The sequence below is a fragment of the Danio rerio genome, chromosome 15 (assembly GCF_052040795.2).
Source record: "Danio rerio strain M-AB ecotype USA chromosome 15, GRCz13ab, whole genome shotgun sequence".
In the NCBI taxonomy this organism is placed as follows: Eukaryota; Metazoa; Chordata; class Actinopteri; order Cypriniformes; family Danionidae; genus Danio; species Danio rerio.
Window position 1 is genome coordinate 26,582,916 of NC_141035.1, and position 24,914 is coordinate 26,607,829.

Genomic DNA, 24,914 nt, shown 5'->3' on the forward strand with positions numbered 1-24,914 from the left:
CTTTCACTGATTTGTTAAAATTAACAGCCAATCAGAACTCTCATCATTTCCTCATCGTTCATACTGATTTAACATGTTCAACTGACCAAGAAGACCCCAAAGAAGTCTAAGTACTAATAATAAAATATTTGTTAAAAATAAATAAATGGTAAGACATTTTTGCTTCTTGTTCAAACTAGTTATTTTTGGGACAATTTGTGTTTAATCATTGGATTTACTAAATTATTTATAAGGAGAGTGAAACCCACTATATGGGCTGAATTTAAACATACAAATAAAGTTGAACATTACTAAATTTATTAGTTTGTTTAAATTCAGCCCAATTAAATTGTTTGCAACCACTTACCTTAAAAATGAGTAAATCCAATGAATCTTTTTTTAGTGTGTAAAGAAACATTTTAATGAATTTAATCATTTTGTGTTGGGACAACATGAAGCAATTGTGTTGGTTTAACTTCCTGTGTAATGGATGTGTAGTTTTGCTTGGAATTGCCTTAAGAGAGGAAAATGTGACAATAAAAGTAATCTGAGGTGATTTAAGTTACGAGAAAGACTTGTTAACGTTTACCCTTTATGTAGTTTGAAGATTTAGAAGAATGTTGGGGTTACTGCCTTGCAGAAGAGTAGCATTCATGTTTTGGGTGGTGGCAGCTTTATTAACACCATTAATGTTTGTTGCTTCACTCAGTGGGACATAACTGTGCTAATGCTAGTTCTGAGGTCAGTCTTAGTCAACAGTAAGCATTAAAGGAGTCTGGACTGCAATAAATAACAGAAAACTTTGGTTGTCAAAATTAAATGTTTGAGATGAATTGCCTCCACAAGTGAAAGATGTGTTCCAGGCAACTTTAAGTCACAATGTAACTCAAATAAAATGAATTTGACGTCATTGGTTCAAAATTAATTTTGCTTTAGGTTTCATTTGACTAAAACAGGTTAAATTATGGCAATTTAAATGAGTGGAAATGTGTGCATAATTCAATTAAATTACACCAAGAAATATTTTTTTTCTGTGTGTGTGTAACATCAAATACCTAAAAAGAGAAACATTCAATGACAACTGACTGTCAGCTTGGTATGTCAAGTCTAAACAATGTTTAGTCAATGGTTAATTCTGACTGTTTGTCAGTGCTCAGTATATGTTGCATGTTGTGCGTGATGTGACTTCACTGATACTAAAATTTATTACAACAGACAGACCTCGCATGCAATCTAGTGAAAGTACAATTTCAGCACTAAAGTGATACTTTGAGCTGGAACAGTGCTTATTAGAACGCTTTATGTGCTGTACTGAAGATCTAGAGAGAAATACGAATATTGTAAATCACATTCACCACATACAATGCTAAGCTTCCAAAAATAGGTTCAAACGAGAACTTTCATCTCTGTGATAAAATTGTCGGCCTCAGGATATTTAGGAATCCTTTTTGCAATAAATTAGGGCTGCACAATATTGGAAAAATCTGACATTGCAATATTTTGTTTTCTTGCGATATATTGTGATATAAATCTAAATTCACTACAGTAGATGATTTAAATAGCTCTATTGGGAAAGATTTCAAGAATGTAATTTGACTGGGGTGATTAAGCATTTTTAAAATCGAAATTTGCAAAAATAAAAGAATATAAAAATAAAATAAACAGTGCATTAAGATTTTGGTGTGAAGCTAACAATATATTCAACTGCAATCAAATGTAAAATAACATGGTCATCATTGTATAAATAATTTTATTTAATAATACAAAATACAATTTCATAAAATCTTTTAATCTTTAATAAACAATCTAATCTTGTGATGTGGCTATTGCAGGTACACATTAAATCACAAAAAAAACATAATTATACTAACAACTCACAAAATCACAACTTTTTTTTTTTAAGTGCTAAACTTAAACAAGTTCTTTCAATGAGTTATTGAAAAGTAGCATTGTTTATATCCTACTGTGAAAGGGTAGCTGACAAGCAATACTTGTGGATAGTTTAGATGTTGTGATATTGTCACACTATAATCAGGATAAAAAAAAATTATTGAAATGGTAAGTATCATATCTGTCAGGTACTTAAAGCTGTATTCTTCTTATTATTGTTATTTATTACTACTATTATAAAAAAAAGAGATATCAGTTAAGTAAAATAAAATAACAAAGCTTTGGAAATGAAACTACTGAATTAAACAATATGGAGTAATATAAAAACATATAAGTAAATAAGTTGTTAGTTATATCTATAAAAACATTAACTTCAATAATATCTTGAAATACAATAAACATGTCTATAGTTATAATAGTGAGTGTGACTCTGTTGCGTCATCTGTGGTGCTTTATGGAAGTGCCCAGAGCTACAAAAAACAAACAAACAAACAAACAAACAAACTCATTTTGCATTTTGCACACTGCAAATCTCTGATTAGTATGACTTTTTCAACTGTGTGATGATATGTAATGAAGATTTTCTAAACAAATTCTTTTATTAAACATTATTGATAAAAAAAAATTTGAAAAAATTGTGAAAAAAATTAAGACAGTTGTACTTATATACAACTTATATATAACTTATATACAATCAATTACACCCTCTGTTCTGTTTTTAAACGGCAATTGTTCAAAATCAATTTCCCTATGAAAAAAATTAATGGAGGTTTAATTCTAGAATCTGACCTTAGCACTCTACATCACTCTACCACCAAGCAAGCATATTTACTCAACAGTCTTGTCACAATTTATAATACCAGGAAGAAATGAGTATTTTGTGATATGAAGATATCATGAAAGGAAATACTCCAGGAAGTGACACAGGGAGAGAACCCTAAAGGATTGCCTGAGAAAACAGTTTAGAGCTCGGAGGGTCATAAAAACTCCTCAGGACTAAAGACTTTTTTTTTTTTTTTAACAAAGCATTAGAGAACCTTTAAATCCACAAATGACATCTACTCACCCCGGTCAAAACCTATAGATCAAAATACTCTACAAGGGGAAAGGTTGAGGTTGGTCAATGTGCTTTCTTGTGATGCAGAATACTCATACTGTCAAGCACACCGCTCCATTTGAGATGCTTCAAAGTCGACAGGTCAGCAGATGTGTGCTAATATATGCCTGCAGGCTCTCCCCGGGCATTTTAATAGACCTGGATGTAGTATGGTTATTCTGTATAATTTTCTGCAGGTGAAAGTCAATAAATGAGGTAAACAACATACTAAATTCATAAACACAATCATGGCACCAGATGTTCCAGTGAAAAGGTGATGACAATGAAAATGTTTTATGCAGCAGAAATATGCTGTACATGTGCAGGAAAAATGCTTGACCAGTTTTTGAGGTCCTTACAAGGCAAAACTGGGCAGTATTTAAAATATATTAAAATAATATTTAAATAAAACTTTAAAATTTAGATAACCAATTTTCCAAACACTTCATAAAATAAAATGAAATGAAATGTAATGAAATTAAATAAAATAAAAAGGCTGACACAGTGGTGCGGTGGGTAGCACTGTTGCGTCACAGCAAGAAGGCCACTAGTTCAAGCCCTGAATATGTCAGTTGTCATTTCTTTGTGGAGTTTGCATGTTCTCCCCGTGTTTGCGTGGGTTTCCTCCGCTTGCTCCAGTTTCATTACACAGTCCAAAGACATGTGGTATAGGTGATTTGAATAAGCTAATGTTTGATGAATGTTTCCCAGTGCTGGGTTGCGACTGTAAGGACATCCACTGTGTGAAACATGGGTTGGATAAGTTTGCAGTACAATCTGCTGTGGCGACCCCTGATTAATAAAGGGACTAACCCAAATGAAACTTTGGAATTAGGTAAACAATTTTCCAAACACTTCATAAATAAAATAAAATACAATTAAATAAAATGAAATGAAATAATAGGGGTGTCAAAATTAAAATGTTTCTTCGGTGCACCACGATGTAAACGCGAACAATTCGGCATTGGTTCATTAATAGATGATATTCGGTTATTATGTACTGATGTTGTTTATCTCATATGCACTATATCACGGTAGCTTACTATGGTGAGGGAGGCGATTACGAGTAATTAAAATAATAATAATAATAATAATTTTTATTTATATAGCGCCTTTTCAGAGCTCAAAGACACTTTACAAAGAATGCGACAAAAAGAGATAGTACAAGCAGATAAAAGAAACACAAACATACAGGAAGTTAAATATAACAAACTGGAAATACAAAAACAAGACCTAAGAGACGAATAAGCAGAGTGCAGGTGGATCGGATAAAGTGGTCAGTTTGGCCGATCAGAAGTGAAGCATTCAGAAAATAAGTGAGTTTTAGGTAGGGATTTGAATTCAGAGATATTACTAGCAGAACGGAGTGAGCGTGGTAGAGAGTTCCAGAGTTTGGGTGCAACCACACTCCAGCTACTAAACGCAGAAACTCTCCCCAATTCACTGTGTATGTGTTTGCTAAAAAGTAAATGAAAGTAAACTCCATTTCTCTCTCTCACTTTGGCCCTTTTGACTTTTCCTCTCCTCTCGACTTTTTCAGAGTTGCCTTTGGACACAGACACAAGCGTGTCTGCAGAGAGTTTTCTCCACTGCATCTATGATGGATCAGCTGTGATTCCCGCCGTCGTTTATCATCGTCACTCATCGGTGAACAACTACAGGGCGTTAGAGCCAATCGAAGCTCTTTCTGTTGAGCGCATGATCAATCATAGGGGTGTAAGAACTCGCTCGGCAGGGCTCATAAAGCGAGCGGGATATTAACATTTGTTTATTTGCTATAAATGCTGATGGTGCTCCACCAGAAAAAGATGGTTTGCCATCTCCAGGTTGGAGGAAAGTCTTTACCCCAGGTGGAGGAGTATCTTAGGATTTTGTTCATGAGTGAGGGAAGGATGGAGCATGAGACAGGCAGATCGGTGCAGCGGCAGCAGTAATGCGGTCAATGTACTGGTCCATTGTGGTAAAGTAGGAGCTGAGCCAAAAGGCAAAGCTTTCGATTTACCGGTCAATCTACATTCCTACTCTCACCTATGGTCATGACCTTTGGGTCATAACCGAAAGGACAAGATCTCGGATACAAGCGGTTGAAATGAGTTTCCTTCACAAGGTGGCAGGGTTAACCCTTATAGATAGGGTGAGGAGTTCTGTCACCCGGGAGGAGCTCGGAGTAGAACCACTGCTCCTCCACATCGAGAGAAGTCAGCTGAGGTGGCTCTGGCATCTGTTCGGATGCCTCCTGGAAGCCTTCCTAGGGAGGTGTTCCAGGCATGTCCCACCGAGTGGAGGCCTCGGGGAAGACCCAGGACACACTGGAGGGACTATGTCTCTCGGCTGGCCTGGGAACGCCTCGGTATCCCACTGGAGGAGCTGGAGCAAGTGTCTGGGGAGAGGGAAGTCTGGAGTTCTCTCCTAAGACTGCTGCCCCTCCGACCCAGCATCAGATAAGCAGATGAAAATGACATCACGTGACTTTTTAATACAAGAATTGTTGTGTTGTAAAGTAAAATATCAAATTGTGTATGGAAAACATCATCAATGCATCGTGATGCACCGAATTGATGGCACGATAACCATAACGAACCAAACTGTGAGATCAGTGTAGGTTCACACCTCTATAAAATAAAATAAAATAAAATAAAATAAAATAAAACAAAATAAATAAAAAGATGAAACTGGAATTAAGTAAACAATTTTCCAAACACTTCATAAATAAAATGAAGAAAAAAAAAATTTGGAATTAGGCAAACAATTTTCCAAACACTTCCTAAATTATAAAAAAAAACAATAAAATATATAAATAATAATAATAATATAAAAGAAATGATAAGAAAAATGAGTCCACTGGTATATGAAAATATACTTTGGAACTGCTAGTTAAAGTTCTACTTTTTATGGACCAGTTCAAGTTATCACAGTACAGCACTGAAGCAAATTAACCTATATTCTCTGCTATAATGACCTCAATTATTTTCCAATAACACTCCCTGTTTTTACTATCAACCTGACTGCATTACTGCGTATAATAAATATTTCCAAAATAATCTCTAAACAGAAAACTCTAAGACACGCAAACCTTTTTCCAACAGAGAGGAACAGATTCATGTTAACGAGATGAAAAAGAAACGAGGAAATGCAAATATCGTCTTGCCTGGGGGAATTCAGTGACAGGTCTCCTCTTTGAAATAGCACAGCGACAGACTGCTAAAGCATTCACAGCCGCTTTGATTTTCCCTTTCCTCGTCCAGTCAGAGCGCTTCCCCTCAGAGCAGAGACAGTCAGATCCATAACGCTCTGAGTTACTGATGGAAGCCTGCAGGATACACTGGATCATACAGTAAAACTCATTTCACTGCGTTTCTACCCAGAAACATGACCTACTTTGAGTTCTCCGCAAGCTTTTTCAATGTAGGTCTGTAGGTGGTGGCAACCTTACATTCTAGGCACGAGACTCCAAGGACGAGCAGAGTACAAATGAGACGCTTGACCATTATAGGTAAACAGTATAAATAAACATGAATTCCTGAAGACGACATTTAATTATCTCAGATGGATTCGATGGCCTGGAATCTCAGAGGACTCTCGCTCAGTCATGCTGACAGGGGACTGCCTGGGTTCACCGTATGACCGGGAACAATGTCTGTGGGCACCAGGCGACAGGGTTTATAATACAGAATAGTATTGAATGTTCATCTTGGAGGAAAGCCACTGAAAAATCTTTGAGGATAAGCATTGGAGTGAACTGTAAATTTCATGCTCATGATTCCAAGACCTTTTTTAAAGAATGACACAGCTGTAATATTATTAATGAAAGCAAACATCCCTTTTGTTATGTTTCATAATGTTTGTATGTATCATGTATGCTTACATGTACATTCGGAAACCTGCTTACTATTCTACAAAAAGACGTAATAATCAAAACAAATGTTGATTTGTGTGAACTCATAAACAAATTAGATGTTGCACAATATATCATCATTTTCCAGGAAATGTGTTTATGAATTTATAGCTGTCACAGTACCTGTAAAATTCCCACTTGCAAATTACAAACAAGTGTATTTTTTGTATAAAAGAATACTTTTCATTTGGCTTAGTCCCTTATTTATCAGGGGTTGCAACAGCGGAATGAACCGCCAATTATTCCATATGTTTTACGCAGCACATAACTAGGAAGTACCCATACACTCTCATATTCACACACATACACTACGGCCAAATTAGTTTATCCAATTCCTCCATGGCGTATGTGTTTGGAATGTGGGGGAAACCGGAGCACCCGGAATAAACCCACGCAGACAAGGGAAGAACATGCAAACTCCACACAGAATTGCGAACTGGCTCGGCAGGTACTCAAACCAGTGACCACCTTGCTGTCAGAGGACAGTACTAACTACTGCACCACCTTTTGAAGAAGTAAATGCAAGAACACGGAACATAAACATGCCCTAAATTGGAGGTCAAGTGATCCCAAAACCAGTTTGATTATATCTAGCTTCTTAAAATTGATTAGTCAAGTCATTTCGAAAACCTATTAGTTGGTCTATTTTGAATAAAGGAGTATTTGTATACACCCTAATGCAGAGTTCAGACTGCACGATTTTCAAAGAAGTGGCGTCACAGATGTTTCACACTGCATGACTATCTGGAGCAGCATTCCATCACTGCAGTGTTTACTCTGCAAGATGAATCAGCGACACAGGGTTTCACACTGCATGACATTACAATTAGATGAATTGCTGGCAACTTTAAATCACAACTTTGTCTCGTTCTGCAAACTACGTCCCACAACCAAACACATGCGAGAAATTACGTAGTATATCTTTTGTTATTTACTACATAATGAAAAAGAGGTTGTGGGGTAGAAAGTGGGGTATTTTCTAATGGGATAGCAAAATATACTTCTTTTGCTGACCTGGTTTTTAAAGGGTATTAGCAATTTCTCTACAAAATTTCTTTTTCAACCCGGTTGTGGTATTGCTCGTCAAACAGAAATAGGTGCCCCTGCCAAATTTACACTAGATTTACCACCATTTCTTGGGTCAAAATAGACCAAAAAGAAGCCTTTTTCTTCCATCGAATCCAGGAATGGTAATATTGTGGTTATACTTTCGGAACTCCTCCCCCAACTTATTACTGACCTGCATGCTGCTCTCTCATTGGCTGTAACTAATCGCCGATGTTATTTAAAATCAACACATTTCACACAGCATGATTTTGAAGAGCCAACAGCTCCAGATATTTAACATGCCAAATAGCTCAAGGGTGTCAGCGATCAGCGTTCTGTCAGATCGCGTCTTTGATAATTTGCTCTGTGTGATTGTCGCTCGAGTAAACGAGCACTGATTTGCCTGTAATTTCAGCCATTTGTCAACAATTTCTCAAAACCAGCGAGTAAAAATCATGGCTAAAATCATGCAGTCTGAACTCGGCAGAAGTATGCACTCTAAGTGCTCCAGATTTTGACATAATGATGTTTTGTTTCACTGGTGCCACTGTGACATGTACAAATATTGCACTTCTAGTGTCCCTGGTTAGAGTCCTGGCTCACTGACTGAGCCTTTTCTCTCTACAGATTCACTTCCAATCCACAAACAGTCCTATCATAATAAAGGCAAAAATGCAAAAAATAAATAAATGTTTTCCTACCTGTTTACTAAGCAGTTTTACTGTTGTAAACTGTTTAGGCTAATAATCACTGTAAAAACCACCAAGTTAAGCTACTTTTAAGTGTATGTCCTATACCTGTGGTTATCATTAATTGCAAATATTAAAAACAATATGGAAAGGTTGTTATTAAAGAATAATCTGTTCCATCAAAGAACAATTTGCATCAGCATCTCCTATCTCAAGCTCAAAACATTATTACTATCAACTCAAGTTGTGTCAAATGTGCATTTAAAAAAAGTACTACTATTAATTTTATTTCAATATAATCAATCATACATAATTTAGAATTTAAGAAAAGCCAATACACAATCAAGAACAAGCCATTAATGTCACTAAGAATAAAATGCTGATGTGAACGCCATTCCCCCTCAACACTACCTTATTGTAATGAAGTGATGTCAGCAACATTGGTTGTAGGGCAGCATGGCACAAAAAGCTGTAATAAATGTGCCACCACCGTGTGGGTGCAGCTGGAACAATTAGGGTAATTCTACCTCTGCTAACGGGCTCAGGGCCAGCTAACTCCCTCTCCCCACCAACATGCAAGAACAAACAATACTGTGGAATAAAACACACTATTTTTTTTTTAATTCAACACTCTTGGGTGACTCACAGGAGACCATGTTTAGCTTGTGAAACATTATGTCAGCAATTATGTCAACAAGACGAAGAGGCAAAAAGCGACTGAATTCCGCTGTAGTTGCTATAGATTTGGCCAGAATGTAAATCCTGGTCTGTGGTTTCCTGGTAAGAGAAACAAAGATGCAAATAATGCTCAGCTAAATTCTGCTTATTCATCAAGGTGGGGAAAGATAAGCAGTGCTGACGCACTTGATCTCAGGTGCCAGTATCAGCTCTAACCACTAGACGCACATAAACACACCAGCATCAAGAGATCCCAGTCTGACTGCCAGCATGACTGCCACACAGATTTCAGTGTCAGACACCTAACCTGGATATTATCAATGTATGGAAACCCGAATCTGTGGTCAGGTCACTAGAGCAGTTATGACGAGGTCTGAATACTACTGGCAGAAGAATTCAAGAGTATGCTGACATTTATTCAATGTAAACACTAACTTATATCCTCACCCAAACAAACAAAAAGCAGATGCAGAGCCTTAAAATCAAGAATACAAATTCAGGACCTTGTTTATGCCACAACAGAGACTAATTTACAGTACATGTATTTGTCACTGTCAGTCTAAGGTCAGATTTACACCTGTTATTAAGATTGGGTTGTGTCCCATCAAAAAGCAAACAGTTCTAATCATCGGTGTAAACAACAGGATCTATGATATATTTTTGGTTTGTGCACCGACCCCATTGTGTGACGATCACAATCAAAATTTGATCAAACTGTTTTCATAGGGTAATGCTCATGTGGTCAAATGTATTCAAACAGTGACAAAAGACCACCTACTCTCTGCCTACTGACCGAACATGTGATCAGTTTGGGACTTGTTCAGAGAAAGTGCATCAAAACAAGGTACTCAGAGTTCACTGCGTTATATCAAAACAAATGGATTACAATCAAAGATGCAGGTGTCATCCACATTCTGCTGGCTTTCACACTCACTCATAAGCTGTGTTACATGGGATTCAATAGTTGTCATGCATCACACTCAGCTCTCTTGTCAAACTGATGTTGAGCCTGATGAAATAAGGAAGGAAGGGTCTCCACGATCTGAACACAAGTGGTCACAAGACATGCATGTGAATGCAACCTAATAACTAAGTAGAAATAGTGATGCATTTCGGCTGTCCACTTGTGATTCGATCACTGAAAATACATATTTATAATAGGTGGATGAGTTCTGTAGGCTCAAATACACTTAATCAAACTATCTTTACTTTAATGGGCTATACGCACACTGACTTTTAATTTTCAGCCAGGCACCACAAGGGCTTCCAGTGAACTGTCTTTCCATTACAAATTTGTCATGTTTAAGATCTGATTTCTTTAAAAATCAGTGATATTATATCAGTGATATCACTGTCATTTAGATATACATTATGAAGTGGGTCTCAGATTGGATAAAAAGCACTGCGTTAAACTCCATTTCCGCTCGCCATGTCTTTTAAATATTATATTTTACCTCAGTTTTTCCAATACAATTTACAACTAAGTGAACAACTAAGTGAATGCTTAAGTCTCTTTAACTGAATGTATTGTAATTACATTACAACGTAAATGCTGCAAAAACACCTTATGAAATTTAAAATAGTCACATTAAACCTTCACCAGAAGTTTATCGTTGGCTTTAAAACTCTAGCTTTGCATATAGAGCCTAATACATAATCTATCAATATAAGGCCAATGAATTGCAGAGGTAGTGCATATCATTTGAATAGTTATATTTACTTCCTCTATTAATTTGTGTTCACGTGTGATCACTTTTAAGGATACATTTTTAATTAAACAGTTTTCCAATACACATCATCAAAATATATGCCTTATCATCACCAGTTGTCACTGGACAAATGAAACAAAAATACAATTCTAGCATTATTTGTTCAACCTCGGGTGATTTCAGTGTGACCCACTCAGACAATAAATGACCAAAAAATATATATATAATAATTATAACAACTTATAAAAAACTTAAATATTGTCTTGAAAAATCTTATTTATGTAGCCAATAAAAAAGCCATACGGGTTTAAAAACAATATGAGAATGGGTAAATGTGGCAAGACTTTATTACTGAGAGTAACTTCCCTTTAAATATTTGTTTATATCCTAATTGAGGACCCATTTCATAGTTGATAGGAATTGTTAATGACTTGTCAATATGACTTTATAAAACATCATCACTTAAATCAAGGCTTAAATGATAAATGTATTATTAATGTAGCCAACAAAAAGCCATAAAGGTTTAAAATCAGTATGACAATAGGTAAATGTGGCAGGACTTTATTACAGGGAGGAACTTCCCTTTAAATATTTGTTTACATCCTAAATGAGGACACATTTCACAGCTGATCGATCTGAGCTGATCACAGCTAAGCTGTCAATGACTTGTCAACCGGACTTTCAAAAACAGCATCAAATAAGCCAAGACTTAAATGGTGCTTCGGTTGCTTAACAAGCCTTGAAGAAACCCCACTTCCCTATGAAAGTGAAAATCACCCCTAAATAACACCACCACAAGAATAACGGAAGGTAAAGCGATGGAAATCCTCCGGTCAGTAGTAAGTGCAAAAATCTGATTTGAGTGTGTCAGAGAAAGCACTTCTACTGTCTGCTTAGGAAGAGAGAGCTGATAAAGTGCGACAGGGTACATGATAAACACCACGGTGGTGTTGAGAAATGTTGACAGATTAGGGAAATCTGTTTTGTCAGTGTAGACGCTCCAGCACCACCCAGATTAGTTACACTTCTAGTCGGCTGTTAGATAGACACTGACTGCGTGTCAAAACCTCACATTGCCTGATTTTGGGGGATCTCGATAGTTTAGGAATGCGAATAGTATGCGGAAAAATCTAAGCACACAACTCACTGGGTTTTGGGACACAACCACTGACAACAACATTACACCAATAAAACAAAGACAAGCCCAAACAGCCCCACCTTCATCCCTCAAGACATTTACCACCCGCTACTTCGCATAACAGTTCTGTGAAATGACAGGTCGAGGCTTGTTAGCTCGCAGAAAGAGTTAATATGTGGGCTTAACTAGCTGGCTAGCGCTGCTAACGCTAGCTTAGCGCAGCCGCGTAACTGACTGACCGCCGTTAATCGCTGAAGCTCAAACCTCTTACCTCTTTTAACGGCCTCGTCATACGAAAGGAAGCCTATCCGTGACTCTTTGGCGCCCATGGTGCCCTCATTTCATGGCAATGTCAGAAATGTGCAAAGTGAGACCGGTGCCTGTTGCCTTGTTTTCCGTTGTTTTGTTTTTTTACCCTCGGTATGGTGTTCCTATCAAGTCAAGCGGTAGTTTTGCGTTATCAACGAGTGACGCGTCCGAGCGCCGACGCCTCCATACTGAATCACGTGAGTTTTGTCCAATCATAGTGCAGGGGGCGGATGAGCGTCAGTTTCGCGCAAGAAACGCAGCGCTGACGCTTCCCTCATCCGGTTGTTGTGCAGTCGACTTTAATTTCCGTGATTGATTTTAGATATTAGAAATTTGCGTGGTTGTAAGGAGGCCCCTAAACCGGCTTGCATCGCGTTGCATCAGCTCAACAACACCTCATTCTTTATTTTAAAAGTGCATGGTGTATACTGGGCGATAATAAAATGGAATGCTGTAATTAAAAAGCGAATTATGAAAGGATGACTCTGATCAACTTAATGTCTTTTTCTGGAACGGAGCACCGTGTGGAGGCAGCAAATTTCTTTCTCTGGAGAGCCTCGGCTATTGCTTTTCATTATTTTCATCACATACCAAAAATATGGTTAAAATTCGAGTTTTTTTTATAGCCTATAACGTTACTTAATTTATTATGTTTTACAATGTAGCTTTAAGAGTTTTTCCACCTTGACGTAGCATTGTTTTTGGTTCTATTTATACAACACTATTGATCGTGTACTATTAAAATGCATTATCTTTTCCAATATTTAAGTTTCATTTTAATTTTAATTGACGTTTAAGGGTGTGTGTGTGTGTATACATATATTTTCTTGTCGGCTTAGCCTCTTTATTAATCCAGGGTCAGAATGAATTTCAGCAGAATGAACCGCCAACTTATCCAGCATGTATATATATATATATATATATATATATATATATATATATATATATATATATATATATATATATATATATATATATATATATATATATATATATATATATATATATATGCTGGATAAGTTGGCGGTTCATTCTGCTGAAATTCATTCTGACCCTGGATTAATAAAGAAGCTAAGCCGACAAGAAAATGAATGAATGAATGAATATATATATATATATATATATATATATATATATATATATATATATATATATATATATATATATATATATATATATACTTTTTTTTCTCTTGTTTAGTTTTTTAATTGACAAAAATAATTGTAATATTTTTTTGTTTTAGTAAACTAACTTTATTTTTAATTTTAAGTTTAAATTTAAATTTAAACTAACTTTAAGTTTTAATTTATGAATGAGTATATAAACTTAATATATTTTCATATATATATATATATATAAATATATATATATATATATATATATATATATATATATATATATATATATATATATATATATATATATAGTATATTTCTGTTTTGGTTTTTTTTTCAATTGGCAAAATTTTTTTAACACTTTTAGTTTTAGTTAACAGTAACAACTGGTTTGGGTGTGGTTTTAATTTATAAATGAGTATATACAATTAATGGGTAGCACGTGGCGCAGTGGCTAGCACAATCTCTTACAGTAAGAGGGTCGCTGGTTCGAGCCCTGGCTGGGTCAGTTTGCATTTCTATGTGGAGTTTGCACGTTCTCCTCATGTTGGCGTGGGGAGTGTGTGCAAGAGTCTATGGTGTTTCCCAGTGTTGGGTTGCAGCTGGAAGCTCATCCGCTGTGTAAAACATGTGCTGGATAAGTTGGTGGTTCATACCGCTGTGGCGACCCTAGATTAAAGGGCCTAAGCCAAAAGGAAAATTAATGAATGATTATAGAAATAATGTATAAATATTTTCAAGTTTTATTTTAATTTTACTTGATGTTTAATGTTTTTATATAAATATTATTGTATTATAGTATCATATTTTTGTTAAACTTTTTTTTATTAACAAATAATTGCAATACCTTTAGTTTTAGTAAACAGTAACAACTGGTTTTATTGTGGTTTGAATTCATAAATGAGTATATAAAAATAACATATACATATTTTTATTTTATTTTAGTTTTACTCAACGTTGTGTGTACTTTGTGTGTCATCTACACAACCGTTGTTCTGTCAAGAAATCATGCAAAAGCTCTTCATGCTATTGCATAGAAGACTTTCATGAGTCAACTTTTTTTTCCTGGTGAAAAAAATATTCTGGCATTGTGTACTGTGTGGAGGCAGTACATGTTTGCTCTAGATAGAAAGCCTCAGCTATTTTTGAGTAAATTTGATCAGCTTCCTAAAATGTGGGTTTTATAACTTGTTGGACTCTTATTATTAACAATACATTTTTAATGTTCTGTTTTAAATTTGCTTTAACTAGGAGCTGCATGTTTTTTTTTCCTAAGCAAATTATTAAAATATTTTAGGTTCTCTTTATATAGGTATTATTGCACATTTGATATTCATTATTGACCATTATAATGTATTTATTAATATCTGGATTTTTATTTATATTTTCATTCATTCATTTTCTTTTCGCCTTAGTCCCTTTATTAATCCGGGGTCGCCACAGTGGAATGAACCGCCAACTTATCCAGCATAAGTTTTACGCAGCGTATGCCTGTCCAGCTGCAACCCATCTCTGGAAAACATTCATACACAGTCATTCACACTCATACACTACGGACAATTTTAGCCTACCCAATTCACCTATTAGTGCGGCATGTCTTTGGGTTGTGGGGAAAACCGGAGCACCCGGAGAAAACCCACGCGAACGCAGGGAGAACATGCAAACACCTTATATTTTCATATTTTAAAGAAAATATTTGTATAACTTGTTTGGCCAGTTAATAGTTTCTTACTTATGTATTTATTTATTTATTGTTATTTAAGGATTTAAAAAATACCTTTTATTTATGATTAACTTTATTTCAGTTAACAATAAGGATTGTAAGACTTTTTAATCTCGTTCATAATAGAAGCATCACTAGCTTGGCTTGACTTTTGTTCTTAAAGGACGTGATCAACCTAAAATCAGTTTTGACAAGTAATTATGCAGATATACATCAGCAGGCTGCACATATGCATTTAGCGCTAACCTTTCATCAATCTCAATTAAAGTAACAAAAACTCTATATTCAGCATTGATATTCAGGCGCTGATCTTTTAGCGCCATCTAAAGACATCTTTTTACTGCAACCTAAATGACGCGTGTACAGTCTGTCAGAAAGCCGGAAGTGACCTCTGTTTATCTGCTCTATTGTAAATGACACATGGGGAAGAGGTCGCACCTGCAGTATGAAATAAACGTTTATGATCATAATGCTATTTTGAATAGCTGCTATTCACATAGATTACGCAAGGTTGTGTAAATATGACACAGAAGACTGTAACTGTAGACACGCGCCTGCTGCAGGAGCGCTTGTAAAATGGGCTTCCAGGTCATTCTCTATGTTCCCAACCTAATTGGTGAGTTAATCCATAACATGTTGCTGTTTTTTTTTGTTAGGTTTTTTTTTTTTTGACGCAGCACAATTTGTTTAGCAAATTTGAAATCACCCTAAATACTTTAATGACATTACTTTTCTTAGTAAAACAATTTGTTTAACTATCATGATTTTCCAGGTTACATCCGAATCCTTCTTGTTCTCATTGCCTGGATTCTGTATAGAGACCCACATTGTTTTGTGCCCTTGTATGTGTTATCTGTTATTCTGGATGGTAAGTACTACACATATCCGACTATATAAATACATGCAATCTTAAAAATAAAGGTTCTTTACAGACATTTGTGCTTTCAAATAGAACATTTAACATCCATGCAAAATTGTAAAAGCTTCTGTTGTTAGTAAAATATTCAATGACAAAACAATTAACTGAAATATTATATTATGTTTTTTTTTTTTTACTTTTTTTATTAAATTATGAACTCAAAATGATCATTTTATGAAATTACAACAAGAACCCCTTGGTGGAACCTTTATTTCTTGACCTATTTATTTATTTTTACACTTGAAGTCAGAATTATTAACCTCCTTTGAATTTTTCGTTTTTTTAATATTTCCCAAATGATGTTTACCAGAGCATGGACTTTTTCACAGTATGTCTGATAATATATTTTTTTCTAGAGAGTTTTATTTGTTGTATTTTGGCAAGAATAAAAGCAGTTTACATAAAAAAATAAAAATAAAAAAAACATTTTAAGGTAAAAATTATTAGCCCCTAGTGCTTTTTTCTCTATAGTCTACAGAACAAACCATGGTTATACAATAACTTGCTTATTTACCCTTACCTGCCTAGTTAACCTAATTAACTTAGTTAAGCCTTTAAATGTCACTTTAAGCTGTATAGAAGTGTCTTGAAAAATATCTAGTCAAATACTATTTACTGTCATCATGGCAAAGATAAATAAATCAGTTATTAGAAATGAGTTAATAAAACTATTATGTTTAGAAATGTGCTGAATAAATCTTCTTTCCGTTAAACAGAAATTTGGGGAAAAAAATAAACGGGGACTAATAATTGAAGGGGGCTAATAATTCTGACTTCAACATATCAGCAATGCTTCTCAATACGGGCCTAAGCCACTAGGGGGCCTCAGTAAACTTCCAATAGGGCCACAAGATGTCTTAAAATAAGTATTACAGCAATATAACATATAAAAATAAACAATGTTATTCAATTTGATGTTAAATATAATTATCTAATGGTACTCATTTTATTTGATGCATTATAAAAATATATATTTTTTATTCTGTAAAGATCTGATTAAACATAAAACAAATGTTCTCATGTAGTTTCTGTCCTTCAGAAAATAACAATTGTAAAATAACAAATGTTTTCATTAATTAAAAAAGGTTTTCTCCAACTCCAGAGAAACTAAGAATTTTCAAGTGCTCCCTTAATTTTTAAAATAGCTAATTATCTTTTTACATTTAATTTCATTCTCATTAACATAAACAGCTTAAACTGTTTATAATTAACTGAACTAAAATATATGTTCATGCAACACATAACTTCATAAATCTTATCAGGAAGTTTTCATGTCCCGCCGAATGCTAACTTTTACACCTTAACGGTACGACCTTTGGCAAACAGTATTTTTTACTTGGTCACTTATTAGTTTTAGTGTATTTAAAGAATTTTACTGTGCACCCATTGATTTATTATGTTATCTTTGTGTCAGGGGTTGATGGATGGGTGGCACGTCGACTGCGTCAGACCTCTAGGTTTGGTGCATGGCTGGACGTGGTCATTGATAATGTAGGACGTGGGATGATCTGGAACATGCTTTATGATGTAAGTTCAGTCAGTATGGGACATGTAGCCTATTTTTTGTGATAAGTGCATTTGTACTATGACTGTATGCTATGTGTATGTGAAGTGGGGCTGGCTGGTGTCTTCAGTGGAGTGGTGTGTATTTGTGTGCAACCACAATGCAAGAGGTGCACAGTGGAAGAATTCTTTCTCAGAGAGTCCGGTTTGGGTGCAAGCTGTGATGGCAAATGGTATGTTGATTTTTATTTATTTATTTATTTCAATATTAGTATAATAATAGTATGTATTAGTATAAGTCTGCATAAACCGGAAGCTATGACCGTGTTATAATTATTATTATTATTATTTTTTGTATTGTGACAGTTCCTGGAGAAATGTAAAGTTAAATGAGAAAACAGTGGGCTTGGCTTGTTTTTTTTTATTGCAAAACGTAGCCATTACATTCAGAAAGAAAGGAAAAAGTGTTTGAAGAGAGCTATTAGAAGCTAACAGACACCTCTTCCTCACCATTTCTGTTTGTTGTCAAAACTGACAGTTATAGGGGCGTGGTTAAGAATGTTAGCCAAACTCAATACCTCAGACAGACATGACCTGAAAATTGAACTGAAAACTAATAGGAAGTGCATTTACAGATTTCTATTTTTATATTACAAGGACATTTTTTTCTTAAAGATGAATTGTTCACCACAAAACTAGCATTATGAGCTAACAAAATCAATATGGTTATTTTATTTCATATGTACTTTAAAGCAGCGGTTCCCAACAAGGGGGGTCTCGGCCCACAAGGGGGGGGGGCAAGCTCTGTGGAGGTCTTGTCATATTTAAAAAAAAAATTAGCAATGGACATTTAGGAGAACGATCATGTTTCAAAAATTCATTTTATCCCCTGGCTGACAAAAAAAATGGTCACATTTGTAATTCGTACTCCACAAAAAAAGACAGAGGGCCTACTCACTCTATGCTATCTGAAACGTGCCCAGGCCCGTTTCCCAGATTGTTTGAGAAGTGTGAGTGCTCTGAATCGGGCACAGGCACGGTTCACTTGGCCCTGGTCCGGTTGGAAAAGGTGTGCCAGAGTGCGGTTCACTTGTTCTTTGTCGTGGCACTTGTGTGTGAGTGTAAAACAGGCCTGAGCCCAAAACTGAAAGCGAGACGTGACTTTTAAGGGACTGTTTGATATGTATTTAATAATCATTCTTACTGTTCAACGAACACAAACTCGTAGTTTATTAAAGACGCAAACCCCTCACTGCACGACAGCTGCACCTTCAGCAAACCTCCTAATTCCTGCAGCACGAGGGCTTAATGATTGTTTATGAGCGTCAAAAGTGGAAGATCTGTTTGATTGTTAAGTCGTTAAGTCAAACGACTTAAATGATTCAGCTGAAGAAATCTCCAATGAGCTAAGCGAAAGCAGGTCATGGATGACGTAAGCGTGCCCAGGCTTGAATGTAATGCGAGTGCGGGCCATTGGGGGAGACGGGAGGGGGGACAAGCATGCTTAGGCTCAGTTCAAGGCAACTGTACCTAGTGTGAGTATGCCCAGAGTCTTGCTGATTCACCTTCAGCAGTTAATAGTAATGACTCAAGCATACTGGACCCAGGTGAGGAAGCTCCAAACATTTTGGGTCGCAGCGCTAGCAATCCTGGAAACACCAAGATAGTTACCTGAAATATGGTTTTATTTAATTTTCTCGACCCTGCCGTAGTGCATTATCTGCACCAAAGTTCTTGCTAACAAATGTCTGAGACCGTCCAAATTAATATGACATTTGCAGACGACTCATCCTCAATACTACAAGGTGTACCCAATACAAATGGCCTACTGATGTTTTGCTTTTATATTTTACATTAGGCTATTATTTGTGCATAAGATATAGTATAAGGAGATCTAGCTGAGCTCAAACTCCCCTCGGAGGGAGCCCCGGGCTTGAGGATCTCATGTGCTCAGGGCTCTCTCCCGGGACAGCATGCCAAACTAGCTCATTACCAATCATCAGCTAAGTGTGTACTCTTGAAGTAAATACTAAATAAATAAATACACTAGTGCAGTGCTTTTTGCATAAGTACTATGTTGGCAAAATAAGATGATTATTAATTGTTCATGCTTTGAAATGTGATGAAATTTTCATGATCAAAATCCATATCAAATATATTGTCATTAAATCAAATTAGGAACCCAAGAAAAAAAATCAGCAGTTCTTGCTAGGAGAGCTTGCTAGTCATATTGAAATCGAAGTGAGACGTCTGAATTCATACCCAGTCTTAGTTGGGATATACTAACGAATCGATTTTTTTTCATGCTGCTCTTGGTAGTTTATGCTGGTCAATATGTAAATGTTCTGTAATTTGCATATTATTATCAGTAGATCATCATTATGCAGATTTTTACACGGTGTGTTTTTATGTGATTGTGCCCTCATGTAATCCTGTTTATCCTTCATGCAGGCTTCAAGACTCCGTTGGGCATTCTGACAGTAGCAGGGCTCCATGTTTTGCCCGTGTGGCTGTATGTTTTCCAGCATGAGGTGTTGTCTCAGGCTCTCTGTGCACCAAACTGGCTGCAGATTGTGGGGATTCTGGTGCTTGCAGCAGGACGAGTGCTGGGCTTTGCAGTTGAGGTGAAGTGCATGTTTACCCAGCATTTTATACATTAAAATAGTGGCTGTTATATATAGACATTCCTAATTTTGTTTTGAAAGTCTCCTACATTAGGTGTAGCTGGAAAAAAAAGTGTTTTTTTACACCATCACATTTTTTTGGAACAACAAAGGAATTAAGCTAAAGAGCACCTATTTTACCCCTTTTTTAAGACTTAATATAAGTCTAATATAATATAAGCACGTGAAGGAAGCAGATTTCAAGTAACGTTTGTGAGAAATACTACAGAAATAAATTCCCCAATGATTATTTGATGTATTTGTTGTGGAGTAAATCAAGCCTTTCTGCTACGATGAGTCACACACAATGTCGTTACAAAGTTCATGTACACAGACACACAGCGCGCGAGTTTAACTTTATACTGTTTTTATATGGCAAATGTGACAGGATACAGGTTAATATCCACTGCTGTATGGACATACGTTATATTAATGTACACAATAAACCTGATTTAACATCCACAAACCGGGATTGAAACGTCTTCTTTTATAATTGTTCTGACATTCGGCTGTGGTGATCAAGTAAAGACGATAAAAATCGCTGTAATTCAATAGAAGCATAATCTGGTTTAAAAACGTTTTAAACTTGTAAAACTTGATCACATTTGATGAAGATTGATGATCATCACAGTGAGCTGAACAGATCACAGTTCTGTATCACAGTTGCTTTGCGCACATCCTGTCTTGTTGATATGATTATAGGCATTACTACAGAGACATGTTAATATGTGGCTGTCAATCAATTCGATGGGCTGGGAAACCGCACTCCTACGTCATGTCTTAATCGTCATGTCTTAATCGAATTAAGTTCGATTAATTAGGAAAGTCATTGGTAAACAGTGGTTTCTTATTTAGCAAAGAGATAAGATCATTTCTTAAGAGGGCTATTAATATTCACCCTATAATATTTGTAAAATGTACTCAACTGAAATGAGACTTTCTCCAGAAGAAAATATAGACATTTTTCATAGAACACAAATATACCCATTATGCTTTGCGTGTATGCATAAGGAGGATGAAAAAGGTCTATAATAGGAAATGCTGTGAAAATTGCACTGTTCTCTTATGCCGATGATAAACTGGGCAACGTTTTGAGCAATGTTGCCGTCAATGGGCAATCAGGTGAGACACTAAGTAGGTCAGTGGGATACAAAAATTCAATATTGTTGCCTATTCTTAATAATAAAGTAGTCAAACAACAGTGCTCTCCTTTATTGCCCAGAAACATTGCTCAAAACATTACCCTGTGTATCATCAGCACTAGACATTACTTGGGAAATCTTTTGAGGGCTAATAATTTTTCCTTCCATCTGTAAATTAGACGATCACTGGTGTTTTCTTGGCGTCTACATTCACAAAAAGCTACATTCATTACACACTGTATTTGAAATTATTTCTGAAAAAGCATATTAGAGAAGCTTTAAGTTACAATAGAGTTACCTGAATGTAAATACACTACTGTTTATGTGTGATTTTGCAGATGTGGTGCATTTCAACCCACCTGAAATGTCTACTGAAAGATGAAGAGGAAGAAAAGAACAACTAAAAGTCTAAGATTCATATTTTATGAGGCTACTGCACCTGAAAAGCACTTCATCTCTTTGAGTGAGCATGCTGAATCTAACGTATCAAGGAGGTAATGTTACTGCGTACTAATGTTGTTTTCACTTGAATATATTTTAAAGTGAGATATATTTATGCCAGAGTCCTGGAATGCAGTGTTTAGAAAGAGAAGCCCACTGCACTGTAATAGATACATTGTTAGTGAGGTTTGGTCAATGCATTTGTTGTATATTTATTGTATATGGGGTTAATAATGGCAAATTTATGGCTTAAATTCTCAGGATATGAAAAAACTGATGAAATGTACTTGTTACTACATCTACAGCAAGCTTGAAATTATTTATACCCCTGGCAAATTACATTTATTTAACCAGCAAGAATTACTTTTGTCTGGAAATGACACATGCTTCTCTCAAAAGATAAGATGATGTACAACAGGCATCGAGGAAAATTTTCTTTTTTTGTTTAAGTAGAATAGTTCTTTAACCCTTTACTACCCCACCAAGAGAAAAATGGATTGCATTTCTTAACTCCTAATGTCACTAGTTAACACACTTGATGCAGTTTTTTCCAACACATCCCATAATTTCTAAAATATAAGCCTCTACCAAATGGTTTATGTCGATTTATGGTAAAAGTACTGTAATAAATATATATACTATGACAAATCTGAAAATATGAAGTGTAAGATCAATTTATTAAAAAAAAAAATTGCTAAAATATTTTCTGAATACTAAATTACCTTTATTTTTTGAGGAATGCCATAAAATATTTCAGATTTTCATTTAAAATGTTTTCTTGTTTTTTTTACAATAAAACCAAAATCAAGTGTAGTAGTGCAACACAATTATTATTATTATTATTTTTGTAACAATGATGTTGTGTTTGTTAACGCTTACTTAAAACAGTCATTCTTTAAACGACTTTAACAGACATTATTTAAAACGGTAAAAACATGGTCAATCATCTGCTAGAGGGGCAGTCAAAGGGTTAAGTAACCAAGTCAGAATTTGCCAGGAGTGTAAATAATTTTGGGCTTGACTTTATATATACCCATATATGCAATGTAAGTAACTTTTAAATGCTTGAATGTAAAAATAACCAGTATGCAAATAAAATTTTTACGTTTTACTTTAAATCTGAAATGTGTATGTTTTATTTATTTAGCTTCTAAAATGCTTTTTACATTTTTTTAAAATATTATATTAAAACTCTCAGTGATTATACAGTTAGTTCCATAAATATTTGGAAAGCAACACAATTCTAACATTTTTGGCTCTATACACCAACACCATGGATTTGAAATGAAACGAACAAGATCTGCTTGAACTGCAGACTGCCAGCTTTTATTTTAAGGTATTTACATCCAAATCAGGTGAACGCAATAGGAGTTACAACAGTTTGCGTATGTGCCTCTCACTTGTTAAGGATCCAAAAGTAATTGGACAGATTAATAATCATAAATCAAACTTTCACTTTTTAATACTTGCTTGACTGATAGTGACAGCTCTTTGGATCTCATCTTGAAAGTTAACAGTAACAGATTCCAAATGCAAACAGCACACTTGAAATGAACTCTGGACCTTTTATCTGCTCATTGTAAATGGGATAATGCGTGAAAAACACACCACAGTGAACAGCTTGAAAGCCAATAGTCCAGTTGCTTTTGGACACTTAACAAGTGGGAGGCATATATGCAAACTGTTGTAATTCCTACAGCGTTCACCTGATTTGGATGTTAATGCCGTCAAATAATGAAGAAAAAAAAAACAAACAAAAAAAACAAATACTGAACTACTGAACACAGTACAATTTTTTTCTCATTACTTCCTGATGTATACCTTTTTATATATTTGATCATGAAACCTTCCAGATGAACCACAGTAAGCTCAAAGCGTCTAATTTCCAATGATACCTAAAATACCTTTTGTTTGTAGCTCACTGTGGTCAAGAACTGTTACGATTTAAAGTGTGGTGTAAATGTCTAACTTTAGGTGTGAGTGCTGGCTAACATGTTGAAAAAAAATCTCAGGAATTGTGTTGTTTCAGCAAATTTTAAGTAAGTAATTTAAACAAGGAGCAAAAATAATTTTTTGAGAGTATGGAAAGTTCCAAAGTTCTGAAATTAATTTTAAAACAAATAATATTTAAAAAAATATATATATATATTTTCAGTATATTTTGATAAATTAAAAGCTAAATAAAAGTGTTAATTTCCTACTGACCCCAAACTGATCTGTAGTGTATAATTAATTACATATTAAATATCTCATTAGGTTCTAGGATGAATTCAGCAATTTGGCAGAAATGATACAAATGAAATATGACATTAATTACGGTGAACAAGTGAGTAAACATCTTCTACAAATCTGAGTACAGTCTTTTATTCTTCAGTTTCTGTTCAGCCATCAACCCACCCCGACAGAGTGTTTTTTATAGGATCACATTCAAGTCCAAGACTCGAACATTCCACACAGGTGGAGAAAAATCACGTAAAGGCAAAAAATAAAGCAACTTTTAATACTTCAGAAGCAATATTGCTCATTGTAGTCTATAAGACAGCTTAATATTGTTTTGTTGTTGTTGTTTTCGTGTTAGAGTTAGTTACAGATTTTCACAATGGTGGATACAAATGAGTTTAATAATGGTTTGGTGGTTACAGATGTACAATGTACAGCAGATTCTACTGAGGGTGAGTTACATAAAGCCAATGACTGAAGAATAATCCAAGCAGAGGCTCACTGTGGCACAACTTACTGACATTTCCAGGGTAACAGTCAGCATCAATATTAAATAGTAACACAATTTGCCATTGGACTCAATCAACAGAGCATCTCCAATGGATATAGACAGAAATATGTATTTAAATTTTTTTTTTTTTAAATGGTAAGAGATCACATCCACTCATAGGTTGTTACTTCAAGGATCGCCATCGTCCATTTTAAACAGCACTTTGGCTAAATCACAATCTACACATGGCAGCACATCTGAGGACTTC

General features: G+C 35.2%; 2 protein-coding genes across 20 annotated transcripts in view; one reads left to right on the forward strand and one right to left on the reverse strand.

The window, feature by feature from the left end:
- usp32 (ubiquitin specific peptidase 32) overlaps positions 1–12,583 on the reverse strand; it is a 92,104-nt gene extending 79,521 nt beyond the window's left edge. For all 19 annotated transcript variants that reach the window (XR_015509437.1, XR_015509436.1, XR_015509435.1 and 16 more), the window contains exon 1: positions 12,393–12,583. Coding sequence is in view for 4 of the 19 variants with exons in the window: in XM_087284190.1 (XP_087140316.1) it covers positions 12,393–12,450 (58 nt within the window). In the remaining 15 variants the exon portion in view is untranslated. The remainder of the gene's footprint in view (positions 1–12,392) is intronic.
- Positions 12,584–15,661: 3,078 nt separating this feature from the next.
- Positions 15,662–23,054, forward strand: si:ch1073-145m9.1. The gene is made up of 6 exons (XM_087284196.1): positions 15,662–15,884; positions 16,041–16,136; positions 17,602–17,714; positions 17,800–17,923; positions 20,142–20,314; positions 21,834–23,054. The coding sequence occupies exons 1-6, from the start codon at positions 15,845–15,847 to the stop codon at positions 21,897–21,899; spliced, it is 612 nt and encodes a 203-aa protein (XP_087140322.1). The 5' UTR covers positions 15,662–15,844; the 3' UTR covers positions 21,900–23,054.
- Positions 23,055–24,914: the final 1,860 nt, after the last annotated feature.